The following is a 12,386-nucleotide window of genomic DNA, read 5'->3' on the forward strand; positions in this document are numbered from 1 at the left end:
AATTGGATCCCCCCACGGGCTGCATGATGCAGAAGGGGCGAAGGTCTGAGAGGAATGAAGCGACTGCCTTTATTGCATAGACCTTTTCAATTGCTTTGAGGATGAGGGTCAGGGGACACACAAGGACAGAAGACTGGAGAAAGGAGTTTCCCCGCCCCCACCGGTGGGGGAGGGGGGCGCTGGGAGGTACATTAGTGCAAATCCGAGCTCCGCCCCGGGGAACCTGCCCCTCTTGGGCGGATTGGCCAGTTAAGTGGAGGCACCGGAGTGGATAGGGCGAGACCCGGGCCTCCCCAGCCCATACGTGCCAGGTCCCGTCATTGGACAACGCATAAGACAGTCTCCGCCCTCAGTGGACCTGGCCTCCCAGGAGCCGGAAGCGAGGCTCTGGACCGCGCCCTGCCCTCATTGGTCAGGCACTACCCTCGGGGCCTGCCCGTTAGTCGGTGACCGGGATGACACCGACCCCCTGGAGTTAGAGCCACACTCCGTCCAACATTACCTCTAGTCCCCCGGGGGCGCGCAATCCTGAGACGGGGCAGGGATTCCTGCGTATGGGGCCTGCACCCTACCTCTAGCAGCTAGGCCATGCCCCTAGACCAGGCTCCACCTCCTCGGAATGTCGGCCCCGCCCCTGGCGGGTTGCAAGCTTCATTAGGTTCAGGACTCCCGACTGCGGCGGTGGCCGGGAGGCCCGGTGAGCAGCGTACCGAGGCCTGGGTGCACCTGCGCCTGCAGCGGCCCATACTCCACCTGCTCTCCGTCCACAGTGAGCACGCCGCGAGGCGTGAGAGGCTCGAGGCGGAAGGCACGGGCCGCAGCATAGCCCAGCTGCGGACAGCCCAGGCTGAAGTGGCTGCCCCGCTCCATGGCCAGAAAAAGGCGCAGTAGCGCCGCGCGCGAGATGCCAGCACGCACCCAGCACAGGTGCACCAGGCCATCGTCAAAGCGCGCATGGGGGGCTGCCACCAGGTCAGCCCCCAGGTGGCTGGGTGAGATGGCCAACATGAGCACAAAGTCGCCCTCCAGCGTCACCCAGCCCGGGGGCAGTGGGGTGCCCAGAGGAGGGAGCAGGTGGTCAGGTGGGCCCCTGGCAGAGGTGGCTCCCGGGGCAGCTCCCGGGGCAGCTCCCGGGACATCAGGGGAGGGAGGTGCGAGCCCAGAGGAGGCTGTGGTTTCTGGGACCCCCTCGGTGATGGGTGACAGTAAAGCGTTAGGGGAGCTAGGTGGTGAGGGCAGCAGCGGGTCTGGGGACAGTGGGGCATCTCCAGCCCCACCCCAGTCCCCAGCCAACTCTGGGCCCCCGCCATTGAGGGACAGGATGGGCAGGGGCTCAGGTGAGCCTGGCGAGGTCAGCGCAGGCTGGGGCAGGGGCAGAGGCAGGTCAGACACCGAGCGATGCAGGGGTGAGTGCGCCACAGGCGGGGCCGGTGCCGGCGCTGGGGCCGGGGCAGGGGCCAGGGTCAACTCTGACTTGGCACGGGGTAGGCCTCGGGCAGGGGCGGGAGAGGCAGGCTCTACAGCAGCGGGGAGGTAGGAGAGGCGTCCGCGGTAGGTGTGCAAGGTGGCAAGGCCCAGCACCGTGCCCAGTGTGAAGCGTGCGCTTCCCAGGGCCCTGAAGCGCTCGCTCTGGATGTCCACGTCGGACACGAAGCCCCAGGCAACGGCCAGGAAGGAGAAACAGCGGGAGCCTGAGGCCAGCGTCACAGAGAGCAGGTCCAATGGGCGGCTGCCGCCCCGGCACAGCAACAGTGAGCAGTTGAGCAGCAGGTCGACACCCAGGGCAGGTTCAAACCTTCACAGCCAGAGACGGGCGAACACCGGCGGGGAAAAGAGTAAAGGGGGTGGCATGAGAGACCCAGAGCACAGGGTGGCAGGAGAAAGACGCGGAAAGTGGGCACGCAAACAGCAGGGGGACCATGTGGCTGCCTCTGGATGGACTCTTCTGAGCTGGGATCCCTGTCTGCTCTCTCATCTGTTAAGCATTCGCTCAGTGCCCCTGTGTGTGTCCGCCACCGTTCTGGGCACAAGGGACACAGCCAGGAACAGACAGGCAGACATGTCTGGGGCAGGGGCGCAGTATGGGGAGCATCCCAGCCAGGACTGATCAACCTGACTGACCACAGAGCACCTGGGGGAGATGTAGGGACAGACGTGCCAGGTTGCAGGAGGGCTCACCCCTCCCCTTGCAGTGCTGGGCTGGCGGAGGCAGGACCCCACCTACCCCCCATGCTGGTTCACAGCTCCAGCCAGGGCGTTGCCCGAGCCACAGGGGAGGATGCCCACGGGTGTCTTCACAGCTTCTTCCCAGTCAGGGCGGTCTAGGAGTCCGTTCAGCACCTACAGGGTGGGACAGCGGCCACTTGGGTCCTGGTCCCAGGGCCAGGCTCCAGAGTCCCCCAGTGCTAAGGCAGGGTACCCCTGCCCTACCTCGAACAGCAGCCCGTCTCCCGAGACTGTGACGATGCCATCCCACTCACTCAGGCTCAGTCCCTGCACCAGCTCCCGGGCGTGGTTCTGCCGTTCTGATGTGGGGAACCAGGAGGTGAGTCAGGCTGTTCCACTCCGCCCCCCCACCACGACCCTAGCCCCCTCAGAGCCCCTACTTCCAGCCTGCCATGGCCCTTACCTGTCCGGATGAGGTTGAAGGACAGCCCGGCTTCAGAAATCATGGGCAGCACGTGGTTCTTACACCACTGCCAAGCCAGACCCCGCCCCCCAAAGGGATTGACCAATAGGAGCAATCGGGGTGGCTTAGGCAGCAGCTCAGGGGTGATTTCTGCAAAGAGAGGCGAAGGAGTCTACAGAAGCCACAGACCCAGGCCCCTCACCTCAGAAGGCGGAAATGCAAACAGCCCCCAGTGGAGGGCTGGCACAGCCGCCTGCTGGGAACTGCCTGCTGGGAACTGTTTTTCTACTGGGCTTCCGAGTGTGCAGCCCCGCCCCCCTCTCCCAGGGGCCCAGACAAAGGCAGGACTTGGGAGGCTAATCCCAGTGCCCTTTGAACCCACAGGTGGCAGGAGGGAGGAAAGCTGTGGGTTCAACTTTCTTTATCCTCAAACACCTGGAACCCAGGATCAGGTTACCCCCTGTGCAAGGCTCCCTCACTCTCACCAGTGGGGCCTCCACCCAGCCAGCGGGATCCTGGAAGACCAAGGAAGCCTCCCCAGATGTGGACCCTTGAACCTTTACCTTCCTGGGCCAACTGAGGAACCTGGGTGGGGCCTCCGGCAAGAGCCTTCTCTGACTACCTGTCCCGGCACCACAGGCCGGATTAGATGCCGCCTTGGGGCTCCTGGGACGTCCTAGGGGACTTCTGTGGGGGCCTGTCACCCTGGGTGGTGACTAATCGTGTCTCAGTCGGCTGCTCTCACCAGACGGGGAGCCTCTGACTCATCTGTGTGGTCAGGGCCCATGGAAGCGGGGGAGGGGACAGAGTGAAAAATCTAGGAGAACAGCCCACACCAATCATTCTTCTCTGCCTGTGGTTTCTCTTCCTTCTGTAGCCCATCCCTGTGCATCTACCACTCTTTCAATATGGACTGAGAGAGACAAGCCACAGACAGACACACAGGAGAGAAGAGACAGAGGTGTCCACACAGGGAAATCCACACAGATGCCAGGGTGGCCCTAGGGGAGAGCGGCTGCATAGTGCCTCACCCCTGTCCCCTGGCAGTGGCAGTCCACGGAGCAGACACATGAGCGCAATGGCCCAGCGCTGGGCCTCAGCGCGGTTCTCCTCGTAGGTGACTGCCCCGTCGGCCCGAAAGGTGCGGGCGGCTCTCCGCTGGCCCCCGAGGCGGCCCCCGTGCCGGCCCTTCGGGTAGGTGTAGACGCAGAAGTAGGCCGCCTGGTCTGTGGGGCTGCGGCTCCGCAGGGTGCAGCAGCCTGACACCTCGGCCAGGGGGACCAGGCCACCCCGGGGGCGGGCTTCGGGCTTCGGGCGCAGCCGCTGTATGTGCAGGGCCTGTGGGGTGAGAGTGAGGGCCAGGCGGGAGCCCCGGGCCGGGTAGGAGCCAAACTCGCCATGCAGGAGCGGGGTGCTTGCGGCCAATGGCAGTGGCGGTGGAGGGGCCATGGCCTCGGCCCTGTCCAGGGCGCTTCTAGGCCTGTGGCCCCAGCTCCAGGTCAGCTCCTGGTCTGGCCTCTGTGGGGAGGGAGGAGGGCAGGAGTCAGAGTCCAAGACCCCTGTGGCAGGTAGAGAGAAGCTGGGGGAGGGCCTGTGGACAGGAGACAACAAGGGGCGGGGACAGGCAAGATGGGAGCATCAGAGACAGACAGGCTCAGACAAGTGCGAGGAGACCCTGAGGACACAGGGCAGAAGCCCATTATACAGGAAGGCTGGCATCCTGGAGGGTGGACAGCCAGGCATGCAAATGTACATTCATTTATCCCCCAAATAATTACTCACTACCCTCTATGTGCCAATCACAGTGCTAGGCCCAGCAAACACAGCAGGGAACAAAGCAGACAAAAATCCCTGCCTCTGTGGGTTCATATTCTCACCGGAAGACAGAAAAGAGAAAGCAGTCAAAGAGTGTGTTGGATAATAAAGGCTTTGGAGAAATAGAAGGCAGAGGAGAGAGAGCTGGATAGTGGAGATATGCAGAGACAGAGTACACAACACACACACATACAGTTATCTCCAGATGGAAAAAGTTACACAAAACAGACATTCGGACACAGACAGAGGGATGAAGTCTAAGGGCCAGAGGAACTCCAAGAGAACAATCAGCTTTGATGAGATGAAACCCAGGATGAGGAGAGATAAACTTAGGAGAGTCACAGTTCAGGGACTCCAGGAGGTCCTCTGAGCGTCAGAAAGACAAAGGACAGAAAGAGCAGATAGGAGGGGCAGGATGGAGGGGTGTAGACAGCAGGAGAGATCAAGAAAGGGATGTGACATGGAGGAAATAAAGAGAGTTACAGGAGTCACACGCAGGCACCTGCAAGGGACAGGGGCCAAGAGCTGGATCCCAAGCACTGACCTGGGTGTCTGGCCGCCTGCTCTCCAGGGAAAGGGTGGGAGCTGGGCCTGAGGTCCCCTCCCCGGAGGCCTTCCCCCTGCCCTCTGCCCAGCTTCTGCCTCCTTCCTGCTCACCTTTGTTCCCCACCACCCCGCCCACCCAGCCAGCTGCCAGTCCTGTCCCTCACCTTCCCCGGCCCAGTACTGCACCAGACGCACCCGATCTGTAGACTCACCCTCAGGAGTCACCTCTGCCCCCTGCCCCGGGCAGCTCCCTCAGCCCCGCCCCTAAATTTGCACTGAACAGCGCCCCCATCCCTGAGCTCAAATCAGGCTTAGATAGAGTCCTAGATTTCCTCCAGTACTGGGCCTGAGCCTGTCCCTAGGTCCTCAAGTCTCTGGCCTGGTCTCCATTCTCTCTACCCACCCTGGTCCCCCAGACCTGGGCCTGGGTCTCCATCCAAAGGTCCCCCCACCCCCAATCCATTATCCTGAGTCTCTGTTTCCGGTTCCTCCGGTCTGGGTTCTGCATCCCCACCCCATTTCCAGAACCCAGTCCCAGACCTAGGTTTCCATTCCTGGATCTCTCAGTCCCGGTTTTGGTTCTCCATCTCCATCCCACACCCCTGGTACCCCAGTCCCGGCCTGCGTCTCGGTTCCTCTTGGTCCCGCGGTCCCCCAGACTCGGGTCCCTGACCCTACCCCCACACCCTCCTCACACGCCGAGTCCTCCTCCAGGCGGCCCCTCAAGTCAGCACCAACCGCCCCCATCAGACCCAGGGGTGGGGGGAGGGTGTGCATCCGCTCAGCCAATGGGCGCGCGGCCGGCCTGAGCCGCGCCAGTGAGGGCGCGCGAGGGGCGGGGCCGGCCAGCTCGCGAGCTTGGCGCAGGCGACCAGCCGAGGGACGGCTTGAGAACTGGGCGGGGTATCGCGCTTCGCGAGATCGGCTGCCATAGAAAGTGAGGGCACACACGCAGCAGAAGCGGCGTCACGATCCTACAGTCAGGGCCGCTGACGCCATTTTTGTAGAGGGCAAGTGGTAGCCTTGCCCCATCCATTGAGTTTTTTGAAAGAAAAGAGGCAGGAGGGAGGAGAGCTTCAGCTGCAGTTACGGACTGACCCTAACACAGGTAACCAAGACCCAGAGCTATGCAGATGGAGTTAGTAAAAGAGACCCAGAAAAGCAGATTTAGAGGCACTAAGAGACTTAGAGAGTGCTGCCTGTTTTTTAGATAGTTACAGGAAGTCAGAGATCTATACAAAGAGACAAAGACAATAGAATTGAGACTATGCAAAGTTAAGGACACAAGAAAACCCAGAAAATGATGGACACAGAGATGGAGACTGATACTCCTGGAATGAAAATCCGGGAGGACAGGCTCATTATTCACCAGTTCTTTACCTTGGACTCAAACCAGAGTGGAGGCAGCATGACATGGACTTCTGCCCAGCGAATGACCCAGTAACATGGCAAGACAGAGACACAAGGAGAGAGATGGGGAGGAAGAATATCTGAGAGAGACTTCTAGGTTAGGAGTGAGGGAGGAAGACGATGCTGGAGGACCAGACAGAGCCTGAGAGGAAGGGAGCCTGGGAGACAGAAAGCAAGAATGTTGACAGAAAGACATAGAGAGGGAAAGACAGAGTGAAAGCGGAAATAAAGCAAGGCGAGAATAGTATCAGGAAACCAAGAATCAGAATCGTAGAAAGACACATGCAGAAAGAGACAGGGACAGAGTTTGCTAGAAAGTGATGAATGGAGGACTTTCTTTTATTGTCAAACAACACACCTTGTTTAACCCAGAGTAGCAACAGTACCTGATAATATATGCCAAAGAAATACCCAGAAAGGGGGGGGGGGGGGGGGGGAGGGGGACAGAAACCCAGGAAGAAGGAGAGACAGGGAAACGCACATCTTAGTTTGGGAGAAAGAAAAGCAGGCACACCATCAGACCGACAAAGAGGCTGGGACTCAAAGACAGGGACCAAGTCACTAAGGCAAAGGAACAGAGATGAGGAGGAAATTGTGTCCCATGGTGTGGTGATCTTAACTTTCAGAGGGACCCCTTACCTGGTCCCGCTGCTCCTCTGCTTCAAGGTTTCCATTCATCTGCTGGCCCTTGCTGTGTTACCACATCAGGAAGACCCTGGTCCTGGGCGGCAGGCCATGGGAGGGTGGTATTGGCAAGGAGTGAGGCCTCACGGTCCAGGCCTGGCCTTTGGTTCTGTGGAGGACAGGTGAATAAGTAGGAGCATCAGGGGCAGACTGTGGGCTGGGCTGGATGTGCTGGGAGGCCAAAGGGGCAGGGCTTCCCTGAGGAAAGAAAAAAAGAGGGGACAGGTCAGCCTCGCTACTGCTCCAGCCAGTCCATCTGGTCCTACCCAAGAAGGGCTAACAATAAGGAGTGGAGGCTAATTTGTATTGAGCACTTACATGCAAAGCATTGTCCTAAGCATTTATACTAACTTATGTAAAGCTGGAAAATACCCTATGTGCCAAGTCTATTATCCCCTTTTTGCGGATAAGAGAAGTAAGGCACAGAGAGGTTAAGTGACTTGCCCAAGGTCACACTATTGTTAGTACTTAGCATGGCCAGAATTTGAATTTGGTTACAGCAGACAAGACCCCATCTCACCGTCTATGTTAGTGCTTCTCCCCAAATCTCCATCTTCCCTTACTTTCTAGGTCTCCCTGTCAACCCCCAAGTCTCCATTTCCCTCACTCTGAGTCTCTGTCCAATCCCCCTCAGGGCCTCCAATCCTCCTCCCCTCTGAATCTTTATCTCCTTCTTTCAGGATTTCACCCAATCCCTCTCCACCCCACACCCCAAGCCTGGGGCTTCAGTGCGCCTCCTTCGCATTCCAATACCGTGCAAAACCCTCACACAGAGTCTGTTGGACCACTCGAATCTCTCCGGCCGGGAAAAGCAGCCCCAAAGTGGTAGAGGCTGGGGAGGGGTCAGAGAAGGGGCAGGGGTAAAAGACGAATATAAAACTTGGAAATAGGAGATACTCGAGACTGGGATGCAGCAAGAAGATTTCGGGTTAGATCTCAGGTAGGACTTCCCGAGCAGCGGCTGAGCCTCGGAAGCGCAGCAGGAGATAAGAGAGGTGAGCCTGATAAGGAAATGCCTGAAGCGTGGGGTCAGAGGTTTCCCGAGGTCCTGACAGGCCCCGCCAGCTCCGCCTCCTCACCTCCAATACGCGGCTGGCCGGGTCCTCCAGGAGCCACAGAGAGGCCGTCCGCATCGGGCCAGAGCGTCACCGTGAAACGCGACCTCCCAGCGCCGCGCGACATCTCTCTAGCTCCCAGAACCCTTTCTTCCGGAAGACTATCGAGAGCAGGGGTTGGGTAGGGCCAGAGAGGCCCCTCCCCCAACCTCCCCTGCCCCGCCGCCCTTGACGTAGCGCTTGTTCCCGGTGGGTTGTCCTTCCACTTATTCCGGAATCGCCCATTCGGTCGCTCTGTGATTCGCCATAGAGAGGCCCGACTCGAGTAGAGCGCCGCGTCGCGTCTGTGACGTCACGTAGGCGCCTCTAGCTGAAGGCTTTCCCCGCCCACCCTGACAGTGTTCTCTCTTTCCGGACCTGGCTAAGCAGGAGGCGCCATCATGGTGAGTGTGCTTTGAGATGCTCCCGGCTCGACTATCCGCCGCCATCCGTCGCGGTCTTGGGCTGGGGGAGTCCAGGAGGGGTGCAGAGATGTCAGGGCTGTTCGAAGGGGAAGACTCCCGCGGTGTGGGGGGGGGAGTTATTTTGGGAGCTCGAAGACCAGGGATGGGTCAGACTTACCGGCCTCCAGTCCCTTCCGTCCTCACTTATTATTAAAGCTCCAATTGAGTAGATGACCAAATGGAGGCGCAAGGAGGTTAAGTGATGTGACCGGGGTCGCAATGCCAGGAAGTGGCAGAGCCGACATTCGGACCCTGGCGTAGGACCCACATCCATGCTTGCCCTCTTGTCTTTTTTGTCTTCTCCACCCGGACCTGTCGCTCTCCTGGCCTGGAACGTTGGGTTCTGGGCGGGGGGCCGGGGAGGGGGGAGCTCGCCACCGTCCAGTGCCCCGGTTTTGCAGCCGTGGTCCCTGCCAAGTCTGTGATCTTGCTTTTCTTGGCTGTGACCCCAGTAACTTGGTCTGTCCCGCGTCACCGATGTGCGTTTGGGAAGTCGTAGGAAGCACGCATCAGAGGTTACTGCGTGCATGAGGTGTTGGAGAAAAGGGAGCTAGGAATCATTCTGTAGTTCTTTACAGTTCCTGGCACGGCCTGTTAGAGACCCTCAGGACAGCAGCCGGGGTCTGGGGGAAACCGTGGCTTCCTTCGGTTTTCTCAGCTCAAGTGGGAAACGGCTTCATAAGGCTGCTGGAGTCAGGCAGGTTGTGCGCGAAGGTTCTGGTCGTAGTTCTACATGGAGTAAGTTGCAAATAAAGGCTCTTTGCTGTATTTTTAGGGAGGGCCTGTCCTTGGCCTATATAATCGGAAAACACCCCTTCTAAAAAGTGAAAATTTCTGAGTCGACGCGTCTGCTCTGTTAAGGCTTTTCAGGGTGCTGTGTGCCTTGTGCTGAAGGCTTTGTAGCATTCTTGTTTGTTGTCTCTTCAGAGACCGGGGCCCTAGCACGTCCTCGGGGATGGGTAATGCAGTCGTTTTGTGGGGGTGAGTGATCTGCTAGGTCAGGTTTGGGTCCATAGTCTCTCCTCAACTCTGCAGGGAGTCGACATCCGGCACAACAAGGACCGAAAGGTTCGGCGCAAGGAGCCCAAGAGCCAGGACATCTACCTGAGGCTGTTGGTCAAGGTGAGGCTGAGGCCTGAGAGCCTTAGGCCGGGCTGTCCAAAACTGCAGCTTCCAGAACCGGCATTCTGGGCCCCAGGCCATTCCGGGGCCCTGTGGGGCAGGCGCACATCCATGGTTCTGCCCAAGGCTTCTGGGGTTCAGCGTTTTCAGCCTCTGGGGAGGGGATTTGGGGGCTCCCTTGGGCTCAGTGGGGTGGAGGAAAGCCATAAAAACCTCGTCAGGCCAAGCCATGCTGTTTTGTCTTTCAGCTGAAGGTTGGGGGGTATGTGAGCCACCCTGGGTTTCCATCCTTCTTTTCTCTCTCCTCCAGTTGTACAGATTTCTGGCCAGACGAACCAACTCTACCTTTAACCAAGTCGTGTTGAAGAGGTTGTTCATGAGTCGCACCAACCGGCCACCTCTGTCCCTCTCCCGGATGGTGAGGGGCTGATTTGGGGAACAACCGAATTGTGTCTTAGAGCTGGGGTGGGGGGTTTGGGGGCCTGGCCATCAGCTGGTTGACTTCACCCCGTGGTGGGCACACCCTTGGGGTTGTAGCTGAACAGCGGTGGGTCTTTTGAGTGGCTTGGACTCATCTCATTGTGACGTGAGGGTTGGCTGCGGTGGCTTTGTCTTGTGGGTCAAGTCTTACATGTCCTAAGTGCTCCCGAAGGAGAGCTCTGTTGAAGGCTCTGTGCTTGCATTGTGTCTCCAGGGTTTTTCCCTGGCTGGACTTGAGGTCAGGCCTCTGCTGGCTGAGAGGCGAGGCGTGGGTGGCTTTATCCCCTTTAGGGCCCAACAGTCTGTCCTGGGGATGCGTGACCAGTGGGGTTGGATTTAAACGCCAAAAGGAGCTTCCTTAGTGTGTGTTTGTCCTCCCCACCAAAGATCCGGAAGATGAAGCTGCCCGGCCGGGAAAACAAAACCGCTGTGGTTGTAGGGACCATAACCGATGACGTGCGGGTCCAGGAGGTGCCCAAACTGAAGGTGAGTATGTATGGAGCGGGCACAGGGTCATGGTGGGTGGGCTGGCGCCCCGACCTGGCTCGTGTCCTCGCTCTCCTGATGATCTCTGTCACCGGTGCCATGAGGCTTGTGATGCCTTCCCAGTCCCCTCTCTTCTCTGGGTGAGGTAGGTGTCACACCTCCTGGTCTGGGTGGCTTTTAGGATGGAAGGGGGATTGTCCTTGGCATTAGGCATGGTGGGTGTCCCCAGGCAAGAGCCTTCTGGGTCCCTCCCTAATGGCGGTGCTTGCTGGTTCTTGAGCCTTACAGCCTGGCTTCACATCTAGATTTCTTGGCCACTCAGTGGCCTGTGGACAGAGTCCTGGGTCTTTTTTAATTCCTCCGTTTCCTTATCCGTAATAAGTTCAGGTTGTGGTCTTAAGGGAGGTTTTGGACATAAACTGTTAAGAACTGCTATTGGCACTCAGGGAAGCTTTCCCTAGTGGCAGTCTTACTGGGCTCTGCAAGCATCTAAATGCCTCTGCTGGGCCAGAGCCAAGGAGAGGAAGGCCCTGCAGTCCCTGGGTGGCTCTACGGGGTGGGGGTTCTGACCGTGCCCGTCCCATGTGTCCCCCAGGTATGCGCGCTGCGTGTGAGCAGCCGTGCCCGGAGCCGCATCCTCAAAGCTGGAGGCAAGATCCTCACCTTTGACCAGTTGGCCCTGGACTCCCCCAAGGGCTGTGGCACCGTCTTGCTGTCTGGTGAGTGATGTTCAGTGGCTCCCATGGCGACTTACTGGAATTGGGTCCCTGGCTGATCCCATCTTTCCCTCCCTAGGGCCACGCAAGGGCCGAGAGGTGTACAGGCATTTTGGCAAGGCTCCCGGAACCCCACATAGCCACACCAAGTGAGTACACCCAGTCCTGCTGTCTGGGCCTTGCCATGCTTCCGGTCCCTTCTGTTTCGCACTCTAGTCCAGCCGCAGCCTTCCCTGGAACTCCCCCACCTCGATTTCCCCGCTTTGTCCTCAAGCTGTTTACTCCCCGTTGCTGAGATCGCTGCCAGGCTGCATCTCCCACCTCCCTCTTGCCCTGCTCAGCTTTTCCAGCAACCTACTCAGTGTCCCTTCCCCGCCCCTTCTGATGTCCCTGTGCTGCTCTGTGAGAGCGAGCCACGCCCTGCTCAGGGCTTCCTCAACATTTCCACCCCAGCGGGGCCACACTCTAACCCTCTTTTCCCTCCCCACAGACCCTACGTGAGATCCAAGGGCCGGAAGTTTGAGCGCGCCAGAGGCCGGAGGGCCAGCCGAGGCTACAAAAATTAACCCCAGATCCTGCGTTGTTATTAAAGATTTTGAATTCTGATGGTCCTCTGTGTGTTTCTGGGGGGGGGACGGGAGGGGATTGGAGTGAATTGGAGCCTTCGAGGTGGACCGAGTGGGTGCCCATCTCCATGGAGACCAACCAGCCAAGGAGAAGCCCTTCCATCTGCTGGGCAGAGTCCCGCTCTCCCTGCAGACGCCCTCTAGTGGCTATGATGCCTGCTTGTCGATCTTGCACTTTTGGACACTCGGGCCTCCCTATGGCCAAAGTCCCGCCCCCTTAATAAGCTAGGTGACAGGTGTTTCCGAACATGTTACTTTGCCCGGATTAGTCACACCTGCTGCTATGGGCAAGGGATGGTGGGTGGGGCATAGGC

At 59.0% G+C, this 12,386-nt stretch overlaps 2 protein-coding genes across 11 annotated transcripts; one reads left to right on the plus strand and one right to left on the minus strand.

The window, feature by feature from the left end:
* Nucleotides 1-46: 46 nt before the first annotated feature.
* SPHK2 (sphingosine kinase 2) lies at nt 47-8,451 on the minus strand. Of its 10 annotated transcripts, none has more exons than XM_059382102.1 (7): nt 8,164-8,451; nt 7,040-7,193; nt 3,661-4,147; nt 2,630-2,779; nt 2,431-2,525; nt 2,225-2,340; nt 47-1,795 (listed from the first exon to the last, which is right to left on the minus strand). In XM_059382102.1, exons 2-7 carry the CDS (start codon nt 7,076-7,078, stop codon nt 661-663), a joined length of 2,022 nt encoding a protein of 673 aa, XP_059238085.1. In that variant the 5' UTR covers nt 7,079-7,193; nt 8,164-8,451; the 3' UTR covers nt 47-660. The 10 variants fall into 10 exon arrangements, with proteins under 10 accessions (XP_059238085.1, XP_059238086.1, XP_059238087.1 ...); XM_059382103.1 differs by having other exon boundaries at nt 7,040-7,282; XM_059382104.1 differs by lacking the exon at nt 8,164-8,451 and adding an exon at nt 7,982-8,153.
* A 44-nt stretch (nt 8,452-8,495) lies between these two features.
* On the plus strand, nt 8,496-12,052 carry RPL18 (ribosomal protein L18). Its single transcript, XM_059382114.1, has 7 exons — nt 8,496-8,582; nt 9,678-9,764; nt 10,075-10,182; nt 10,632-10,730; nt 11,326-11,449; nt 11,526-11,595; nt 11,937-12,052. Exons 1-7 carry the CDS (start codon nt 8,580-8,582, stop codon nt 12,010-12,012), a joined length of 567 nt encoding a protein of 188 aa, XP_059238097.1. The 5' UTR covers nt 8,496-8,579; the 3' UTR covers nt 12,013-12,052.
* The last annotated feature ends 334 nt before the right edge of the window (nt 12,053-12,386 follow it).

The sequence above is a fragment of the Mustela nigripes genome, chromosome 17 (assembly GCF_022355385.1).
Source record: "Mustela nigripes isolate SB6536 chromosome 17, MUSNIG.SB6536, whole genome shotgun sequence".
Lineage (NCBI taxonomy): Eukaryota > Metazoa > Chordata > Mammalia > Carnivora > Mustelidae > Mustela > Mustela nigripes.

What these genes read in the sequence shown, in the direction of transcription:
- SPHK2 (XM_059382102.1), bottom strand. Translation starts at nt 7,078, where the DNA reads ATGAATGGAAACCTTGAAGCAGAGGAGCAGCGGGACCAG. An exon ending in GCCACTGCCAGGGGACAGGG is followed by an intron (nt 2,780 to 3,660) that starts GTGAGGCACTAT and finishes CTCTCTTTGCAG; the next exon opens with AAATCACCCCTGAGCTGCTG. An exon ending in CTTCAACCTCATCCGGACAG is followed by an intron (nt 2,526 to 2,629) that starts GTAAGGGCCATG and finishes TCCCCACATCAG; the next exon opens with AACGGCAGAACCACGCCCGG.
- RPL18 (XM_059382114.1), top strand. An exon ending in CTCTGTCCCTCTCCCGGATG is followed by an intron (nt 10,183 to 10,631) that starts GTGAGGGGCTGA and finishes TCCCCACCAAAG; the next exon opens with ATCCGGAAGATGAAGCTGCC. An exon ending in TGGCACCGTCTTGCTGTCTG is followed by an intron (nt 11,450 to 11,525) that starts GTGAGTGATGTT and finishes TTCCCTCCCTAG; the next exon opens with GGCCACGCAAGGGCCGAGAG.